The sequence below is a fragment of the Pipistrellus kuhlii genome, unplaced genomic scaffold (assembly GCF_014108245.1).
Source record: "Pipistrellus kuhlii isolate mPipKuh1 unplaced genomic scaffold, mPipKuh1.p scaffold_m20_p_7, whole genome shotgun sequence".
NCBI classification, from domain to species: domain Eukaryota; kingdom Metazoa; phylum Chordata; class Mammalia; order Chiroptera; family Vespertilionidae; genus Pipistrellus; species Pipistrellus kuhlii.
In genome coordinates, this window is record NW_023425573.1 from 32,109,777 (window position 1) to 32,132,733 (window position 22,957).

A 22,957-nucleotide genomic window follows, 5' to 3' on the forward strand; every position below is an offset into this window, starting at 1 on the left:
AAGAAACTCTGTGTTGTGTACTCACAACTGTAAACTTACTTTTTACCCACCCCGTATTTATTATAGAATTAGCTTTAACTTTTGATGAATACTGATTTAAAATTTTTTTTTTGAGTATTTAAGCCTTTAATACTTCAGTCATTCTCCCTCAAGTCGACATAGAAGCCTGTTCTTACTTTGGTTTGGTAACGCTCTGAACATGCAAAGCAACAGATGTTATACCCAGCATAATTACATGTATCCTGGAAACACATCTTTATAGCGTGGGATTGGTTCTTGGGAAAACAAAAATTTGGCAAACAAAGGGCATTAAATTGCTGATCTCAGCAGTAATTACCTGGGATAGACTATAATAATCTTGTGTACGTGGTAACTGCATTTATGTATTGGAAGAATAATGTAATTCTAAACCACATTAAAAGGAAAATGAACTTATATAAATGTTATCAATCCCGTTAAAAAGCAGAAAATGCCCTCAATTTTACTTTTTGGGAAAGTTACTTCAATAACTTTTTGAAGTAACTCCAGATCCTGATATATTGAGACCAAATCTTTTAAAATCATGTCTTTGTAGTGTACTGCTTTTGTTTTTTGTTATTATTCCCACTAGAAATAGAACATTTTAAACAAATGAACTGATCCCCAATCTTTAGCATCCACATACCCTGGTAACTGTTGGAAACAAATTGGCACTGTGAGAACCATGCTTCCTGTATTAACAACAGGACTAAAGCCGCAGTTTCTACAATTCTGATCTCTTCACGGGCATCTTAAAGCACCACTTCTTCCTTGCCTCCATAGATAAAGCAAAGCAGAGCTACTTGTGTCCATGTCAAGGAAGGTCTGGAATGATCTGGAGCTCAGTCTGAGAACCACTGCCTAAGCCATTTCTTAAATACGTAGCAACGAAGTTATGAGGATATAACAAAAACTTCTTGAAGTTGATGGTGTTAATTGTTGGAATTTTGAAGCTTTTTGAATAAGAGTTTATCTATAGTCATTGTATAAATAGCCACTTAGCATTAATATAATCTAAATATAGGGTTCAAAAAGATTTTTGAACACAAAAGAAACCTTCAGGATAAGACATTATACTTTAAAAGTTTCCTGAAGTAATTGTGCTATGGGTTTTATTTTGTGCATCTTAGATGACTGGCAGGTATTTTTTGTTGTTTCTGATGATCTTATAGACACGTCATCTCCTTGTCTTGTATTCTTAGCAACTGCTTCACTTGTAACATGTTGCTATGGCACAGTTTTCAGATCTGTTGAGAAGATGGGATGCTGAATAAGGAAAATGGCATATTCCAGGGCTGGTGTGCTCTCACAGTATCTAGATGCTCAGGGTGCTGATGTATGCAGTGTTTCCTTCTTGTCACAGAGGGTGCAAAGCTTTTTCTCCTCAGCACAGTCTACATTTCTATAACAGAATCCAGGATCTAGAGAAAAACCACAAGATGAAACGAGGTGATTTGATCAAATTTCTGTTCTGTGCGTTTATCAAAACACCGTCATCCCATCCTGGGGTGTTATCGATGAAGAACTCTGCATGGTGAGTGGGGCACACAAACCATTTCTGGATGAATACAAACAGAACTTGATCCATTTCCCACAATATTGGAACAATACTTTGTGCCTGATGAGGATCAATTTGAATAGCAGTGGAACATGAATCAACATCTGATAATTTTCCCTCTTACTATTATTTTTTTTCTTTTTTTAAAAAAAATATATTTTATTGTTTTTATACAGAGAGGAAGGGAGAGAGACAGAGAGTCAGAAACATCGATGAGAGTCATCGATCAGCTGCCTCTTGCATACCCCCCACCGGGGATGTGCCCGCAACCAAGGTACATGCCCTTGACCGGAATCGAACTCTGGACCCTTCAATCCCCAAGCTGACGCTCTATCCATTGAGCCAAACCTGTCCCGGCTCGCGTGCTCCCTCGTGAGCGCGCGCTCGCGCTCGCGCGCGCTCTCTCTCTCTCTCTCTCTCTCTCTCTCTCTCTCTCTCTCTCTCTCTCTCTCACACACACACACACACACACACACACACACACACACACACGCACACACAATAGAGGCCCAGTGCCTGAAATTCGTGCAAGTGTAGGCCTTCGCAGCCCTGGCTGCCTCGGCTCTCACAGCCCCAGCTTTGTCCAGAAGGTCGTCCCACTGTTCAGCTGTTCTGTCAATTTGCATATTATGGTTTTATTATTATAGATTTTTAAAATTTTTATTTATTTTAGAGAGGGAAGAAGAAGAGAGATAGAAACATCAATGATGAAATAATCATTGATTGACTGCCTCCTGCACTCCTGATACTGGGGACTGAGCCCACAATCTGGGTATGTGCCCTTGACAGAATTGAACCTGGGTTGCTTCAGTGTGCAGGCTGACACCCTATCCACAGAACCAAACTGGGTAGGGCCATGGTCAGCAAACTGTGGCTTCCTGTCTAATTTGTAGGAGCCCTTCAGATATTCTTGAAATCAGTTATTTACTATATATGTCTGATATATGTTGCAAATAACTTCTAACCCCGTGGTCAGCAAACTGCGGCTCTCGAGCCACATGCCGGCTCTTTGGCCCCTTGAGCGTGGCTCTTCCACAAAATACCACGGCCTGGGTGAGTCTATTTTGAAGAAGTAGCGTTAGAAGAAGTTTAAGTTTAAAAAATTTGGCTCTCAAAAGAAATTTTAGTCGTTGTATTGTTGATATTTGGCTCTGTTGACTAATGAGTTTGCCGACCACTGGGCTAGAGCATCTATTGCTTCTCTTTGATATCCTTTACTTGATAGAAACTTACATGCTGTTTTTAATCTGAGGTTTCAGGAAGACAGCAAAAGATGATATGAAACATGAACCCATTCTGTGGAAAGTAGCATGTTCTCTCAAAGCCTACTTATGAAGTGGGTAATGATGCAATTGCAATGATGGTGGTCTATAGCACAGAGGACAGGAGCATGAGATTTAAAGTCTAGGGTTAGGCTGCAATTAAGGTTCCATCATTTCATCAGTATCTGATAAGCCTCTTCACCTCTCTGAGGATCTGTTTGGTTGTCTCTGAAATGGAGAAACAGGGTGCCTGTATCCTTTAATTCTACCAGAACCTGGAGATGTTTATAGTTAAATAGATGGTATCTGATTTAGTGCCTAGCCTGTCAGGCACTTGATCCTGCTCTCCATTCCCCATGTTTCTGTGCCACGCTATTTATAGTGAACACTGGCTGCTTTCTGGCAAGGCAGGTGGCACATTAACGGAGGTTCAACCTCTTCTAGTTTCTGGCTTCAAACACTAAGTTCTATGGACCTTCAAATTTGTATCTCTATTCCAGACCCCTGCTGAGAATACTAGATTTAGAAATATAACGAAGTAAAATATCAACTTGGAAGTCTAGTAGATGTCTCAAATGTATGTCTTAGGACAAACTCCAGCTTCCCCCCTGCATCCTCTGAATATGCACTTCCTATGGACCTCCCCACCTCGGTACCTTGGGGGACTTCATCCTTCCAACTGCCCAAGCCAAACGCACTTGGAAATCCGCTGGATTCCACTTTCTTTCTCACTCTACATCCGGTTCATCAGCAAATCTTGTTGTCTCTTCCTTTAAAATACACCCAAATGGAACAGCATCACTGCCACAGTCTTGGTTTCTCTCACCAGTATCATATTCATACTAGTCCAGTACGAGAGTTCCCTATTACTCTGTTCTCCACGGAGCACATAGAGTGTTACTTTTAAACTAGAGCTCACATACTTCTACTTAAAAACGCCCAACTACTTAGCATCACATTCAGGTGAAGATCCAAATCTGCCCTGTGGTCTTCATACTTCCAACCTTTCTGTTCTCATGTCTGACCCCTCTCTTCCTCTCTCACCAGCTCCAGCCACATCTTTTTTTTTTATATATATATATATATATATATATATATATATATATATATATATATATATATATTACTGATTTTTTCACAGAGAGGAAGGGAGAGAGATAGAGAGCTAGAAACATCAATGAGAGAGAATCATCGACCAGCTGCCTCCTGCACACCTCCCACCGGGGACGTGCCCACAACCAATGTACATGCCCTTGGACCAGAATCGAACCTGGGACCTTTCAGTCCACAGACCGATGCTCTACCACTGAGCCAAACCGGTTTTGGCTCCAGCTACATCTTATTGTTCCTTGCCAAGTAAGCTCTTGCCCTGGGGCCTTTACTTTTACTGTTTCCTCTGCCTAGAAATCCTTGGAATCATCCATGTTATAGTTAGATATTGCCTGATTTTAGACAGTTAACATAGGACATATATTATGTAACACTCACAAGTGGCCTTTCATAATCAAACATTAGTCAAATTTCTGAATTAATTGAACATTAAGAATATCCATGCTAAAGGGAATAAATAGGGCTTACAATCTTACTGTCACTTTGGGCCCAGTTTTCCTACAACATGAGGTCAGGTCACGTTTTGCGGTTAAATGATTTAAGAAAAAAATGTACAGTTTTTAGAGCTTTGGGGTTTTGGAATCACAGATGGGAGATGCTGGACCTGAAACCACATGGCTTACACTCATTTATTTTTTCTGATCTTTATTCAATGATTATTTGTTGGGTAGTCAGGGAAGATTCTATCTGTAAGGGTTCTCTGTGTAAAGTCTGGCATGTGAAAAAGGTTTAGCTTCCAATTATTGGAAGAAGGAATGAAGCTCACATCATTTTTCACTCAAGTATGTGGTGTTTTTGTTTGTTTTTTTTTAGAAGATAGTGCAATCAGTTTAAGAATAGTTAACTATTATTGAAAACAAAGTAGTATTTGATTAGTCAAAGTTAACTCAAATGCATATTAGTATTTGGAATATTAGAAATATGTAATGGAAAACTCATTCCCTGCTTTAATGCCTGGTAGCTTGCCTAACCGGTTGGAATCTGTTTCATTGATCTGTTATTGATTTGGCATGCAACTGTAAGTTGAATATTAGTATAATTTGATCCTTTTCTGATTGTCCTCTATATTCAAGTATTTTCAAGAAATTGATCAGGGATATTGCATCAATATTTCAATCCACCGAAAATTAAAATTTTTAGTGTTCATATCCATTTTAAGTAACACTTTAAAATTAATTGAAAATTAAAGATCGTGAAAAGCTTTTATAAATATCACCTGAAATTTTAACATCTATTTATATTCTTTATATAAAGAAACTTATTTCTCTCTAAAGAACATGTGAGTAATAAAGTGCCATAATGATATTTGTCTTCATGTTGGTTGAACAGCCATAGCAGAAAGTTAGAAATGAGTAGGAATTACTATAGTACCACCTTTGGCAATGGTTCTCCAGCAAGAAGGATTTTGTGCACTTCCAGAAATTAATAATTTTCTCTTCTGTTGAGCTGAGCATAATTGAATTTAAATTGCTAATCTGTTTTGAAGGCTACATAAATTGTTTAACATTTAAATTCAATCAAATTTATAATTAGCATAATATTTTCAGGACATTTGAACAATTAAATATAAGAAAATGAGAATGTGTTCTTATAGTTTTACTATATTTTAAAAAGTTGGCTCTTGATCTGTAGACTGCAATCTTCAATCATGATCTTTTATTGCTTTCCTATTATTGTCTAGATAGAGCAGATGTGATTTTATTTTTTAAATCATGTTATGGGGACAGCCTTGTTGGAGTTTTATGGGAATGACTTTATTTATTCTGGTCAAATAGAGTGATATTTCAGTCGTATAAGAAAAGCTATTTTAAATGTAAGCAGTAATTACATGCATTCTTATTAAATTTAGAAAACATGCATTTAACTAGTCAGTGTTTTTGAAGGTCTTTCTATAGCTGCTCACAATGGCTTACATTCAACAGTGCCATTAAGTGAAATAAACATGGGCACCTCTCTTGTCACAGAGGCACAGGTGGACATCTTGGTAGCAAGCTTCATGCGGTGTGACACATGGCACAACCCACCATGGGGCAGAGAGCATGCTGCTGGAGCTGGGAGTACTGTTCTGGGTACTTTGCTGTAGACTTGTATTTTTTCTGGGAAACAGCCATTATGGAAGACATTTGCATAGTATATAACATTTGTTTTGTTATTAGTTGATCATCATCATTTCTTAAAAATAGTCAAGACCTGCGTAGCACAACCAATGTAGAAGCCAAAGTTTCTGTACCCCAGCCCTTGCTTACCTACATAAGTGGTATTTTTGACTCTGCCCTTTATAATGTTGGCACCCTGTGCATATGAGATGTAATCGGGGCTGAAGGGAAACTTGAATCCATCTGGAAGCAATAAACTTTTCTAAAAGACTGCACAGTGTTATTTAATCCTGTGACTTCTTACTGTGAGCGAAATTAAGGTTTGATGCAGTTGTGTCACATCATATTGCTATCAAATTTATCTCTCTGACAAAAAAGCCCTGACAGTAACAGTACAGCCCAGAGGAGAAGGCTTGCTGTAATCCTATAAGCTGTTTTGCTTTGATTACATGTTACATAGGGTAGCAAAAATATATAAAATGCTTGATCTACATTTAAATTTTTTTTAAATATACATGATCAGGTAATACTTTCTTACCTTTTCCTTTAATGTTGACCTTTTATCACAGCACTAACTATCCTGTAGAAACTATAGAATGGTGAAAAACATGGAAAAGGAAGTATTATTTTTAAAAATTTTTAATTGGGAACACTCGTGTGTAAATATTATAGGTAGTATGCAAAGGTCAAAACATTGAGTTTATTTTCATATCACACTCTTTGAAGCAATTTAAGTCTTTTTCAGAAAAAAAATTAACATTCTCTAATTTCTACTCCAAAATGGCATTCAAATTTTTTTTTTATTTCTAATATGTAGGTGGAGGATCCTATTTTGTGTGAATAGGAGCCTAAATGATATCAGCCAACTGACATAATTTAGCATTAGTGAGTTTGTTAAGACTTAATTGTTCCCTTACATTTTGCCTAAGTTCAACTGAAAATAATTTAGAAAGTTGGGAAATTTGACTACATTTTATAGGTAATTTTTCTTTTTAAGTCAATTGGATTCATTTTAGAAATATTTTTTTTGTCAAGTATATACTTTTAATGGTGGAAATGAGATAAAGGGCTATATCTCCATATTAAAAATAAACATGAACTTTGTCTTAAATGTTATTATGTTGGTTTTTAATAAAACCATGATAAGCTATATTAAAATTTTTTTTATCACTTTTGTCTCCACCAAGTCTAGGACTGTAAATCCTCATCAAATAAATATATAAAGGTTTACAAATATTTTTTAGAACATCTTGAGTTATATGTATTTGTTTTTAGTTTACTTTTGAATGTTCAGTATATATAACTTCTGGCAATTTCTCTTTATCCTCCCCCTCTTCCCCACCCCCACATCCTCAGTGATTGCCTTGACCACAGGTGGCCTCCTCCAGCATCAGGAAGGGGGACTGGTGATTAGTTCAGATAACCTGGGGTTGATTAGGTGAATCTTTTTCAGTTGGTTTCTGGATAGTGGCTGGCATTCTGTTCCTAGCTACCAAGCTCCCTAAATGAACTTCTTCCTTTTTGGTACTAGGACTCATCTTCATCAACTAAAAATGTCTACTTTGTTAATCTCCCATGTAATGGTTCTGCTCCCTTTCAACAACACAGATCTGCCTTTGCCAAGTTCAAATACCCTGGATTTTGAGTAGTTATTCTGAATTTCTTCTTAAGAGCAAATAGTGACAGTCTTCAGGGGGAAAACTGAGTGAGAGTGGTATGGAAGTAAGCCTTTTAGTGTCCTTCAGGAGCAAAACTCTTCAGATTAACTGGAGGGTTATGTGGCATTGTCACTGCGATTACTGGACTACTGTTAAGTCACAGGGATCTGACCGACACAGGCAGGGCATTGATTGATAGTAGTGGAGGTGAAAGCAAAGTCAATGTGGCTGTTTTCAAGGGCCTCAGAAGAAAGGAGTGTCAGTGAGTCAACTTGGACTGAGATGGGAGGGCCTCTAGCAGGAAGCCCATACCCAGGCATTGTCCTTAGGTGGTGGCAATAGAAGACATTATTGTGGCTTAGATCAAGTCCTATTTCCACAGTCCAGTAACTTTTGGGCCACGAAAGATAAAGAACTCCTTAACCTTGATGAAAATTACCTTAATAGGATCATTTTAATTTACTCACAGAAGTGCCTGGAATGTAGTAGGTGTTCAAATACGTGAAATGAAAGGACACCTTTGGGCTTACCCTAAACTATTACCATCTTATCTTTCTCTAATCCTTTCCTCCCACCACCATTTTTGAAAAACATATTTAATTAATATGGAAAAATATACATATAACTGTAATAGCTTTTCGAAGACTTATGTCTTCTCCTTCTGGTAACTTAGGAACTTCCGATAGCTGACTAAACCTCAACTGTGTTGTAGGAGTTGAGAGAAACTGGGAAATGAAGGATGTCTCTTGGAGTAGGGGCTTACCAGTGCTTGGACAGATGGTTAATGTTTGAAAAGATTGGAGTCAAAAAGGCTTTACTGGGAATGAAGGGGCAAAGGTGCAAAGGAAGAAATGCATGTAGTATGGTTACGGTAAGGTATTATCTGATTGATTGTAAATACAGTCAGCAACAAACTTTTATGGAAAGCCTAGCCTGTGTTTGAAGAATTGAGCTAAGTGCTGGGATACAGAGATTAGAGATGAGGAAGATGAGGGAGATATTGTTGAACTGAATTGCTGAGAAACGAGAAAAAGACCAATTATCCTATCTTTGTGGTTTATGGGCGAATCTGTACAAAGATCATCTGGTATGCTGTATATGAACTACATACCTGAACTGGTTATGAACAGAATCAAATAAGGCCAGTTTATGATTTTCCTATGGAATTGGGATGGAAGAAGACATAAAAAATGACAGAGGCAAATATATAGATAGTAAAATCAAAGAATAAATAGTCTCAACACAAGTAACTCATAGTGTCTTTGCTGAGGTGAAAATGCCATTGCATGATAAAGTTAGGCTATAGAATGTGAAATATTAATATGAAATATAAAATATGAATTTCGAAGTTTTTAAACTATGTTTCAGATATTATAGGGACTTGTTGCATAGATAGTCTAAAATATTAATGTAAAAATAAAATCTTAGTTATTTGATGCAAGGTGATGAAGGAAAAAATGCATGAATCATAGCATCTGCTGGCTGTGTTTTCTTAAGGTTATGCCTGTCTCCACGAAGCTTACCACGGTTCTCAAGCTTTTGGTCTTAGGGACCCTTTATACTCTTAAATCATCAGAAACCACAAAGAGTGTTTGTTTATGTAAGTTATAGTCATTAATATTTATTGAGTAGACATTAAACATTTAAAATACTAATTCATTAAAAATAACAGTAATATGGTTATTGCACTTTAACATATTTTTATTACAGTATTTTATAAAAACTGTAATGTAAAGCAATGCCACTTTACTATTTTTATATTTTTGTAAATCTTGTTAAAATATTTTTTTTATTGATTTCAGAGAGAGGAAAGGAGGGGGATAGAAACATTAATGATAAGAGAAAAATATTGATCAGCTGCTCCCTGCACACTTCCTACTGAGCCAGAAAACCGTGCGTAATGCCATGACCAGGGATGGAACCATAACCTCCTGGTTGGAGGGTGTGACAACTCAGCCACTGAGCCACACTGGCTGGGCTCTAATAGAAACATTCTAAAATTAAGATTTATCTCTTTAATAGAAGTCATACCTTTATTAGAAGTCTTAATAGAAGATAGCTGAATTCTTAAGATTGCTTCTTCATTCAGTCTGTTGTGAATATGTTATGTGGTTCAAGTATATAAGGAAAATTCAGTTTCACACAGATGTGAGTTTAGAAAAATATTTTAATGATGTTTTCAGATACTTGTGGTTATCTTTCTTTGCTACTACAACAAAACTTAAGTGCTCATATCTCAAAGGTTAGTTACAGTGCAAAATTGGAAAACATACTACCTTTCATAATGTATGTGAAAATTTATAGGCATGTCTTGCACTTTGAATGAATATTTTACTCATGCTTGATTTTATAGCATCCTGCATTGGCTATTTGGAAAATTGGTGTACTGAGTTAAAAAGAGCTTCCAAATGTTGACACATTTTGTTATACAATGTTTAAAATATATCAAATACACTAATATCACTGCCAGTCTCATCAGAAAGTTCTTTAAATATTGGGAATCTGTCAAGTTCATGTAGCAGATACAGATTTTTTAAATTCTAATTTTTGCTTTAAAGCTTGAATTAAAAAAAAATATTTTATTGATTTTTTACAGAGAGGAAGGGAGAGAGATAGAGAGCTAGAAACGTCGATCAGAGAGAAACATCGACCAGCTGCCTCTTGCACATCTCCCACCGGGGATGTGCCTGCAACCAAGGTACATACCCTTGACCGGAATCGAACCTGGACCTTTCAGTCCGCAGACCGATGCTCTACCGCTGAGCCAAACCGGTTTTGGCTAAAGGTTTAATTTTATCATTGGCAACAAACATTCTCTGTTGTTTATTCTTGACTGACTAGCTGGACTCTTCTCATTTCCCAGAAAATGTTTGCTAAATACTCGCATCTGAATACCATAGTCTGTTAGTTGACCTCTCAAATAAAATTGGTTTTCCACAAAAACTAGCTAGTTCAGCTGCAACTAAAACGGTGTAAGTGCTTTTCTTGGAGAGAACCATTCCTTTCATATGTGGCATAAATTTTTTTTAAAGATACATTTTATTAATTTTTTACAGAGAAGAAGGGAGAGGGATAGAGAGAAACATCGATCAGCTGCCTTCTGCACACCCCCTATTGGTTATGTGACTGCAACCAAGGTACATGCCCTTGACTGGAATCAAACCTGGGACTCTTGAGTCTTCAGGTCAACGCTCTAGTCACTGAGCCAAACCAGGAAGGGTGGCATAAATTCTTTATGCATATTTCCCATTTCATCACATGTAATAGAAGAAAGAAATACAATATACTCAAGCCTAGATATTTTCAAAAGTTAAAAAAATTAAAGTGTCAGAACTGTTCATCAAGAACAGTTAAATGAAATGCTTTTTAAAAATTGAATTTGAGATGGTAAAGATGGCAATAATTACTAGTAAAATTTGATGTCATTGCCTTTATTCTTACATATATCAAGAGTTTTAACCACTGTTGGCTTTGCATTATTAGTGCAAATGCTAACATGGTGAAAAAAGAAAATATTATGATAAGAATCAGTGTGACCCTGTTTACCCTCTAAGACGACACATTGAGAATTGCTGCTGAAACTGTTTTGGTTTAAGTATTTAAATGATTGACTTAATTTGCCAATTTCTCCTGATTATTTGTCGGTATAAAACAACAATATTATACATATACCTTTTATTAATGGTAGATGTTTTGGGGGGAAAGTTGGTTTCTGAAAGCTCACTGAGATATTTGGAACATGAATAAATAATATATCAAGAAAAACGCTTTAGAATAGAAGATTGCCTATGATTGGAAGTCAGGTTAAATTTTCAATTATACTGTTTGTTAAAATAGGTTTTATGTGGTATTTATGATTGGGCATAGACTTCATGATTTAAAATTGCTAATATCACTTTGTATCCTAGGCATTAAATGTTGACTTGTATTACATGTTTATTATCTACATTTCAAATCCTCAACACAAAGAACAAAATTTAAGTTCATTTTGGATTTCATGCAAAAAAAATATATCTTCAAGTGCTTAAATTCTTAAGAGAAGTATCTAAGCTATTTACACATGACTTAGTGGGAGGAAATTATGAGCTATAAATTAATCATTGACTTTTTTTTAATTTGGTGTGGTAAAAATATATTTTTTTATTTTGAGTATTTGAGTATCAATTTCTCTCTGCTTCTTGATTTCTCTCTGTAAATGATAAATTTAAAGTTCCCTCTACTTTTTTTTACTAGATTAAATACTTTTTCTTATCACTCTTGATATGTATATATTTAGAAACTTAAACCTTCCTGCTAACAAATTCTGTGTCATAATTCTTAAAGATAATAATAATGCATTGTGATGGTTTTTCAGTAAGCAACAGGAGCAGCCCTATTTGTTTAAACCCTAGTTTAACCTGATTATTAACAATTAAATTGTGTTTTCTTCTTACAATTAAAGTGTATTCAAATTTATTGGTCCCTTGCTTCACAGATTTATCTCAGTATGTGGTGTATTCAAACAGAATTTTGTATTTTTAATTAGGGGATTAGATAAGTAATTCTGAAGAGCCAAAAAAAAAAAAAAAAACTGGTTAGACATCACATTGCTTAACCATCTAATATACCGTGTGTGTGTACACTGTGCAGTGGGAGTCATCTCTCAGGCAGGCTTGTGTTCCAGGCAGTGTTTGAAAGGGTGGACATGTGCAGAAACTGTGAGCACAATTAGCGCCAAGCAGATAAATCCAGCTCTAATCCTGTTTACGGTCTGCATCAGACAGATGTGCCAAGATTGATTTAGACAAGCCCGGGGCTTACAGTAATATTTTTTAAAGTTCCATTCACTGTTCTATTTTTATTAAACCTTTGCTAAATATTCTTAAGTGCTGCTGGTTTTACTCTCCTTGTTAGCCACCGTAACCTACTTTAGGCAGGCTCTGCTTTGCTCTCATGGTGACAGGGTAACCTGCCAGGAGCGGCTATCTTTATTTCATGTAATTAAATTGACTTTCTCCCCCAAGAAAATACAACAATAGGAAGTGGGTGCTGAATTAAATAAATAGCATGATATCCAATAGATGTATACTTAAATCCCCGGCAAGAACAGATGGTCCCCAGTATCTCCGTAAGTAATGTGAGAGGACAGTTAATGTTCTGAAAAAAACTAGCTAGAACCAATACAATGGGAATGAACCCATAGATTTAAAATAATAACACATACCACAATGCAAAATTATACATCATCTGTAAGGCTTTAATTCTTATCATCTCTAAGAAAAAAGTGGCCACAGATGATTTCCATATTTTTATCTACTGTTACCAAGTGTCAATTTATGATTAAAGTTTTACTTTATATATATTTTACCAATTAAGGTATAAAATTAAAGTTATATTTAAAATACATGCCCCCAAATTATGTTCTTTATTTTTAACATACTGCCTGCTTGTGTTAAATTGTACATGGAATTGTGGCTTTTGCATACAATCATGAAAACATTTGCTTTTATTTGTGGCAGAAACTGGTTGTGCTATAACTGGTGGCTAAAAAGGGGATCAGAGCAGCTATCTCACAGGGGAAGAGTTAAGCAGAGATATAAGACCTACATTTTGTCAGCATTTATACATTTATAAACAAAATCACTTGTAAATAAAAAGCAGTATTTTTCTGATTCACATGGAGAAGAAAGCGAATCTAAGTCCTACTTACTGCTACCAGGGGGTGTATATAAGTGCTCAATTTGTATAGTCAACAGTCTTCCCTCTTAATGTGGTTTCTTTCCCTTCTTCCCCCTTCAGTCTCATTTCTCACAGATATTTGTGTATTCTAAGAGTGAGTGTTTTGTCACGGGATGAGGAGAAACAGTGACCTTCTTAGATTCGCAGTTTATCCTGTCAGATGATTTCCAGAAGCTTCCACTTCACTGAGGGTTAGCCTGAGGGCTTCGCCACGAGAAACCTGAGGACCTTTGGTCTGAACTCTTTCAAGTCAAGGAAACCAAGGTCCTGCTGCCCCACGGAGCCAGCTGGTCAGGAACTTCACAAACCAAACAGAGACTGGAAAAGCACCGCCTAATCTGATGAGCGATTAAACAACAACGAGACAGTTCCAAGCCTTTAAATTAAAACATCTTAAATTCAAGTTCACAGATTGAACATGCTTTATTCCTGAATACAATTTTATCTAAAACTAATGTTATCCATGTCTTCACATGTTCTAAAAGTTATATTGAAAGTCAAGTGAATCCCTTGATTAGAGAGAACTGGGCAGATTTACTCATGTAATGGAAATGATTAACGTTGCAGAAATAAATAACACATCAGTGTTGTTATACAGGAAATTGGCAGCTGAGAGATTTATATAGCTCCTGAAGAACATTTGCCTATAGTTAGAAATTGGTAAAAAACAAAAACAAAAAACAAAACAAAACAAAAACAAAAAACAAAAAAATACCTATTTTATTCATAAATATATTACCCTTTTTTTCCTTTCAAGTAGAAACAAAATGCTTATTCTAAATCTTTTCTTTCTTTCTTGTCTCTTCTTGTCACATTGGCAAAGAGATCATTTATATAAAAACTCCAAATTTGAATTTGTGGGCAAATGAGGAAAAAGCAATTGGAAGCCTGAGCAGGGAAAGCAGGAAGTAACCTTTCAGAGAGTTATGACAATTTTCAGAATTATTTCTGGGAGCTCCTGGTTGCTGCAATCTAACCTTCCATCTCCTTGAAAGACACTTCAGTTTCTGATGAAATACTACTCAGTTAATGGACACATATTTAAAAATTGATTTTAGAGAGAGAGAGAGGAAGGGAGAGAGACATGGATCCACTGCCTCCTACAGGCCTCATACTGGGAATTGAGCCTGCAACCCAGGCAAGTGCCCTGATTGGACATTGAACTGGTGGCCTTTTGGTGCATGGGACAGTGCTCAACCAACTGAGCCACACCAGCCAGGATGACAGCCAAGGTCTGATGAGAGAGTGTGTGTTTACTTGAAGGTCCTTATTTCTCCTTCAGCATGGGTAAGGAGTTGTGAACACCAGCCAAAGTGCCTGGATTTAAATGTTGGATCTGCCTCACACCAGATGTAAGACCATGGAAAAGTTACTTAAATTCTATTCTGAATTTCTTTTAGGAAATTGCATCTTCTACATAGGGTTGTTTTAAGGATTAAATGCGATAATACACATAAAGTTCTTAGGACAATGTCTGGCATATAGAATATTCTTATTAAATATTAGCTACTCTTACTTTTTAGGGAATGGGCTTTTAAAAATTAGAATAAATAATATCAGGAACTATTTTGGGATGAACAAAGGAAATAATCTTTCAACTAATTGCAGAAATATTTTTGTAGAAAAAATTTAAATCCAAATACACAAACTATATAATAATCTCACTATCCTTCCAATTTTTCATATGCACATTCATGTATGTCTGCATATGAAAATCATTACACATATATTACGTATTCAATAAATATATTCAAAACTGTAATGGAATTGTGCTATACTATTTTAGATAATTTTCAAGTCGGATTTCTACATTTTAATGGCTGAATAGCATTCTTATATGAATATATTTATTTTACAGAATCAATACTGTTATTGCACATTTAGGTTGTTTCCAAGTTTCACTCATATAATGCTTGGGTAAGCATCCTCTTAGCTAAATTGTGCACATTATTTTCTTAGAGTAAATTGCTGGAAGTAAATCACTAGATCAGTGTTTTTCAACCTTTTTTGGGCAAAGGCACACTTGTTTCATGAAAAAAATCACGAGGCACACCACCATTAGAAAATGTTAAAAAATTTAACTCTGTGCCTATATTGACTATATATAAAGTAATTCTCTTGAATAGGAATCAAATAAACACAAAGAAAGTATTTTATAATTACTTTATTATGAAATATTAAGTAAACAAAATAGTGAAAAATTATAAAATTCTTGTCTTGTCTGCACCTACGGCACACCAGGCAACATCTCGCGGCACACTAGTGTGCCACGGAACAGCGGTTGAAAAACGCTGCACTAGATAAAAAAGATGCATATTTTGCCGGAACCGGTTTGGCTCAGTTTATAGACCATCGGTCTGCGGACTGAAGAGTCCCAGGTTTGATTCCGGTCAAGGGCATGTACATTGGTTGCGGGCACATTCCTCGGTAGGGGGTGTGCAGGAGGCAGCTGGTTGATGATTCTCTCTCATTGATGTTTCTAGCTCTCTATCCCTCTCCCTTCCTGTCTGTGAAAAATCAATAAAATATATTTAAAAATTGATGCATATTTTAAAGCATTTACTTTTTTCTACATTTATAAAAAAGTATCCTATATAATAAAGAGCTAATATGCTAATTAGATGACCTTCCAGAATGACCTTCCAGGACAACCAGTGGGTGGGGGGCGGGGCTGTTAGAGCTGAGCCCCTGGCATGAATTTTGTGCATCAGGCTTCTAGTAGAATATAGTGCTGATTATAGAAAGGGAAAATTATGGAAGTTTATAAGAAAATATTAATCTCATACTCTCTACAGCATTTCTCTCTTTTAATAGGTAACCAATGTTAAGTTTGTTATGTGTTTTCCACTGGATTTATTTCTTTTCTACTTTTAATGGGAGTGAGGTCAAATCCCTCAGGTTTTTTTGTAACTGCTTTTATTCCACTAATTTATATCTCTTAACACGAATACCTTTCCATATCAGAACACAGATCTAATTTGCTCATTTATGAGCTGTGGAAGACTAATTCAACCATCTTTCTATTGGAGAACGTGAATATTGCTTCAAGTCGTTTGCTATTATAAATACTGCTGCAATTAACATTTTAAAATCTTTGATAACCTATTTCCAGCTTGTTCTCCAGCAGTTACATTATTGCATTCCCACCAGCACTGGGACAGGCTGCCTTTACCCAAATCATCACTGAGCATTATTTTTGATCTTGTGCCAATCTAAAAGAAAAAAAAAAATGGTATCTTGTTGTGTTGATTTGCATTTCTTTGATTACTAATTAGATTGAACTTTCTCATATGTTCACTGGTCAATTTGCATTTCTTCTTTTGTGTAATTCCTGTCTTGGGTCTTTTATGTGCTTTCCCACCAAAGTGTTTCTTTCCTTGATTAAATAGATTATTTAATTGTCATATGTTGTGCATATTTCTGCCCAGTTGGCCACCTTTGCTTGTGACTTCCATTTATGGGTCCCTAGGACTTTGTAGGCATTAAATAACTTTTATGGGAAGTCTCTCAGTCTTTGTATATCTGCCTATACTGTCATACTTAGGGCTTCCCTAACTTATGGTTATACATAGTTTTATCTAATCTAGATATATTGGTGTACATTAAGATATAGGGCTCTGATTTTTCTTTCTTTCTTTTTTTTTTTTTTTAAAGATTAACTAGTTCTAAATCATCCTTTATTCAGTATTTCCAACTGAACTTAGATGCCATTATGGTTCCATTAGTGATATTTAAAATGTATATGAGTGTTATTTCTTTAGATCAGTCACTTATATAATTTGAATGTTTTCATCATTATCTACACTAATAAAAGAGAAACGCCCACCAGCCAATCAGGAGTGAGCATGCAAATTAACCCACCAGCCAATAAAGGTGATGGGTTAATTTGCATATGCAGGGTTGGAGCAGCAGGGTGGGGTGGGATGCCTGCTATGAGGGGGCTGGTGGGAGGCAGATGGAGCTTCAGGAGTGGCGCTCTGCCTGGAGCAAAGGTGACTGAAGGCTCTGGCTGGAGCAAACACTGAAGGCTCCGGCCAGAGCGAAGATGGAAGGTGGTGGCCAGAGTGAAGGCAAAATCAGTGCCTGCAATTCCATGTTGGCCAGAGTAGACGCTTAGAATTACTTTTGCAAAGTAAAAGGACACTCCTACTTTGAGAGTCAATTGGAAGGGTCCTTTACTACAATAATTATTTTCTGATCTGTGGTTAAACAATAAAAATTCAAACCTCTATAAAGTAAAGTCTGATTGTGGTAACATTCCAGTGGAACCTTCTTTTTAAATCAGCAGGGATTCATATTTTCTAATTACGATAATCTTACTCTGCCTTCTTTTGTGCCTGTGTTACTTTACCTAGAATGTACATTTTCTTTCCTTTAAATGTTACCCAGTTTTATTAGTGCATTTTGTTCTTTCCACTAACTCTACTCTGTCCATATTAGTAGCACAGAGACTCTCGTGGCATATCCATTTTTATTGCTGAAATGTTGCTTTATGTTCTTATCCTCAGGTTTTGAATGTCCTAGGCCTTGAGTGTCAGAGACTGTCTTCCATTTTTCTATTTTTAAATCTTGGGAAAACAGATCCAATTTTTCTTGTCTTTCCTTCCCACCTTATATAGAGACTGACATAAAGGACAATCAGTAAGATTACAAATGAGAAAGATTTTCTAGGTTTTAACTATGATTTATGCATGGTAGATTGGACACAATGGTTTTGATTGGAAAACTTAATTTCTTTTCAGGTGATTCCAAGTATGACTTGCTATGTAAGGAAGAACTTATTGAACTCAAGGACATATTCTCTGTCAAACTGAAACGGCGTTATTTTGCTAGTGGAAATGGCACTTTATTGGGTATCACACTGTTCATCTGTTTGAAAAAGGAACGAAATAAGTTAAAGGATTCTACACTCGATCTTATTAATTTAAGCGAAGACCACTGCAACATATGGTTTCAACAGTTCAAGAAAATTTTGGCAGGTAAGTACTCCTTATGGGAATTTTTAATGAGTCTAGTTTCCTTGATGTGAGTTATTAATCTAAACATGGTATTGTATTTATGAGTACAGAAATTCTTAAGTTTTATCCTCAGGTTTGAATGTCCTAGGCCTTATGTTAATATAGTTTCCTTCTATATTAATATAGTTTATGTTAATATAGTTTCCTTTTAATTCCAAAATTTGTTGAGTGTTATATGCATGAAGGGCATTAAATTTTGTCACATGCTTTTTCTACATAGAGATCATATTTTTTTTTTCCTTCATTTTGTTAATGTGGCGAATTACATTTTCATACATTGCACCATCCTTGCAATACAGAAATAAATCCCACTTGGTGATGGTATATTCTTTTAATATGTTATTGAATTTTCTTTGCTAGTATTTTGATAAGGATTTTTACATCATTATCCATAAGAGATATTGGTCTGTAGTGTTTTGTTTTTTTTCCCTTGTAGTATGTTTGTCTGGCTTTGGTATTGGGGTAATACTGGCCTCATAGGATGAGATAGGAAGTAACTCTTTAAAAAAATTTTTTTTAAATTGATTTTACAGAGAGGAAGGGAGAGGGATAGAGAGAAACATCCATGAGAGAGAAACAACAATCAGCTGCCTCCTGCACGCCCCCTACTGGGGATCGAGCCAGCAACTAAGGTATATGCCCTAGATGGGAATCAAACCTGGAAACATTCAGTCCACAGGCTGATGCTCTATCCACTGAGCCAAATTGGTTAGTGCAGGAAGTAACTCTTGAAAGGCCATTTCTATGTATTGATAGAAGCTTCGATAATCTGAAATAACACAGTTCTTAAGTAATTTAGTTCAGTTAAGAGTAGTTTTTGAAAGCATATTTATTTTTCTATGAATGTCTCGAGTTTATATTAGAATTTCTTTTCCTTATACCTAAGACAATGATGGCAAGTGCATATATGTACTGTGTGGCTTGAGAATAAGAGTGTTTTTTTGCAGATAATATTTAAATTGTTTCTTTCAGGATAGATTTTTCTAAAATTAAATAATCAGAGAAAAGAGAACATATTTACTAGAATATTAACTCCTAATGAAGTCAATGTATCTGACGATATGTTATTTGTATTTTATGTCATAAATAAAATCATGAATTCAAACAGTGCAAGTTGGATTTTTAGAAGGTATCTTGTTAAATAACCACACAGAGTTTTGGGATCCCCCCCCCCCCTCAGATTTGTGTATCTTGCTTTCTTTTTAGCTCATTTCTTTCTGTTTGCCAGATTGATCAGGGTAGAGGCAGCTGGTGTGGTTGGTGGTGCAGTTTGGAGGAAGATGGCACAGGGCAGAGATGGGTGCCAGACGAAGAGCGGGCACATGGTGATGTTAGGCCGTTTCAGGCCAGGCATCACTAATTAAGAAGACTGGGTGTTGTGCCAGGTACACACTAGACTTATTGGGAGGATCACTTCACAAATTATAACAATGTCCAACCTCTAAGCTGTACACTGACACGAATATAAAATAATTTTCAATGTAAATGTAATTTGGAATAAAAAAAAAAGACTGAGGACCTAAGTTGGTCAAGGGCAGCCAATTGATAGGTTGCACCTATAAAAGATAAGCTGATGTGACAGTAAAACAAGTTGACCTGTTACTAAGGCCTCTATGCTTCCTTGTTAGCCCCTTTGGGACCTTTGAGGATACCTGATCCTTTTAAGAAGATAGAAAACCACAGAAGCTTTAGTTTAGTTCATCTCCCTGAAAACAGAGAAAGTATATATATATATACACACACATACATACAGGTGGGTCAAAAATAGGCTTACATTTGTGACTACACAAAATAAAGAGTTAATTTACTTTTCTCTGATGATTAGTGCTGTTGAACATCTTTTCATATATCTATTGGCCATGTGCATATCTTCTCTGGAGAAGTGTCTATTCAAATCCTTTATCCAGTTTTCAATTGGATTGTTTGTTTTGGTGTTGAGTTGTAAAAGTTATTTATCAATGTTAAATACTAACCCCTTATCAGATAGATGTATTATTGGAGAATATGTCCTCCATTTCAGTGGGTTGCCTTTTTCATTTTATTGATGGTTTCCTTCACTGTGCAAAACGTTTTAGTTTGATGTCCCATTTATTTATTTATCTATTTATTTTGCTTCCCTTGCCCAAGGAGATATATCAGAAAAAAAATATTGCTATGAGAATTGTCCAAGATTTTACTGCCTATGTTTTCTGATAGTATTTTTATGGTTTTGAGTCTTACTATTAAGTCTTCAATTCATTTTGAGTTTATTCTTGTATATGCTGTAAGAAAGTGGTCTAGTCTTATTTTTTTTTTGCATATGTCTGTAGATAAGCAAAACAACAACAACAACAAAAAAAAACAAGACAGGATTAAAATCATCTAATAAAAATGAAGAAATCTAACTAAGACAGACTGAATAAATGTCTGATCCATCTGTACCCCCAATTGGATACAGGTCCTGTGGGAGGAGCCAACTCCTTCTTCTCCCTGAGCCCCACAAAGACAGTGTCACCTTAACCCTACATAATGAATGTGGAGGCTCCAACGCCCTGCAGGGACATGGATGTGAGTCAGGAAGGTAATCCACAAATAGACCAAACTCCATGGAAATCAGAACCAGCGAGGAAGGCATGTATGGCATGTGGACTGAGCCAATTGTTTGTCTCTCAGATGACAGGCACTTGAATGAACATCTAGACTACATAGATTTGAAAGTGAAAGAAACAACCAAGAAAACTATTCTAAGACTGTAACCTTAAAAGTGAAGTATAGGTAGAACATAATGTTTGGTAGGGCGTTGGTGTGAGCTATAGAAATGACTCACAATTGAATATTAGACATCACTATTTAAAATCCAAGACCTTTTAACTGGTGCTGTGGCAAGACCAGCAGATTAAAAAAAAATTTTTTTTTTGTATTTGTTTATTTGAATGTTGTCTTTAACCAGCAAATTGAATTTGTTTCCTGCCAGCCTTTTGCATCTTTCTCCACTTTCCCCCTCTATTAAGAAAATCATGAAAGCCTCAACTTTATCTTTTAGTTTAAACTAGCTTAACAATTACAATTTTAGTGTATTTGGATATTGAGTAACTTTCAAATATGTGCATTTATATGTAGAACTGGAGCAATGAATATGATATGATGAATTTTTGAGGAAAGAACAAATTGGCATCACAAGAAGGGGAGAAGTTTAAGGCTAACTGACAATACTTTAAGTTCAAAGGCAAACTGACAAAGACTGACCAGAAGGAATGGGGTTTATAAATATAAAAAAAGGAGTTTCAACATGGTTTGTGTTTTTCTTGAAAAATATGTTAAGTCCTTTTACACAGTTAAGCATAGCATTTTTTAAAATTCTTAGTAATAGAAAAGTTACCATAACTTTATTCACTAATAGGCAATCTAGGTTAATTTATCCAACACACGTTTTGTAGCAGGCACTGTGTTAAGTGTTGGGGGTACAGAAATGAATGAGATATAATCCTGGATAAAACATTTTTGCCCTTCGGGACAAACAAGGAAACTTTTATTATAAATGTATTAAAGACCACAATGAAAATATGAACAAACTAGTAAGGTTTATAACTATTGATTGTTGATTCATAAATTCAGGTCTTTAAAAAAATGTGATTAAGCTTGACTGGCATGGTTCGGTGGTTAATTACTGACCTATGAACCAGGAGATTACAGTTCAATTCTCCAGTCAGGGCACGTGCCCGGGTTGTGGGCTTGATCCCCAGTGTGGGGCATGCAGGAGGCAGCCAGTCAATGATTCTCTCTCATCATTGATATTTCTACTTCTCTCTCCCTCTCCCTTCCTCTCTGAAATTAATAAAAAGACATATTTTTTAAAAATGTGATTGATTAAAGCTGATATGTAGTGAGTGATAAGCCTAACACATAGTCGTGGTAAAACTCGTTTATGTCTTTTCTGCTTTATTTTTTATTTTTTATATGTGTGATACAAAGACAAACATGCGCAACCTTTAAATATAGCATGTGTGTACATAGATATGTTAATTTTTATTCAATTAGGGTGTGATCAGTCTCTGCATATTTGGGTTTCCTAGAAACGGTGAGTTGCAAGTTCTTCTGGATCCTGAACCAACCAATCTTCTAGACTCTGAAATCTATACTTTAAGCATCTTCATATTTGAGAATACATGAGGAGGTGAAGAAGAAGAGCTAACGTGATGGGAATACTTGAAAGCTTGCAAGGAAAGTAATATAGAGTTTAAAAAAAGCAGAGGACTAAATACAGTATCTTGGGGATACTCATATATTAAAATAGGCAGAGAAGATAATAACTGGAACTAAAAAATATAAATAGTCAAGGAAACAGAAGAACCCTTATAGCACAGGACCATTGGGTTTTGCTAGTATATGTAGGTTTTGCGAATTATTTTTAATACTTAATGGTTACCCAGAGACAATTAACAAAGGTATTTTTAGCACTTACTTGTTTGAGTTACTTCTGATAATTTTCTGTTTCATTTCTACCTGATAATTTTATAAATAGGCAAATATAAATGAGCCA

General features: G+C 35.7%; 1 protein-coding gene across 3 annotated transcripts in view; it reads left to right on the top strand.

Moving 5' to 3' along the window:
* CERKL (ceramide kinase like) overlaps window positions 1–22,957 on the top strand; it is an 86,034-nt gene that overhangs the window by 19,888 nt on the left and 43,189 nt on the right. For all 3 annotated transcript variants that reach the window (XM_045575280.1, XM_045575279.1, XM_036421590.2), the window contains exon 2: window positions 18,163–18,399. In XM_045575280.1, coding sequence (XP_045431236.1) covers window positions 18,163–18,399 — 237 coding nt within the window. The remainder of the gene's footprint in view (window positions 1–18,162; window positions 18,400–22,957) is intronic.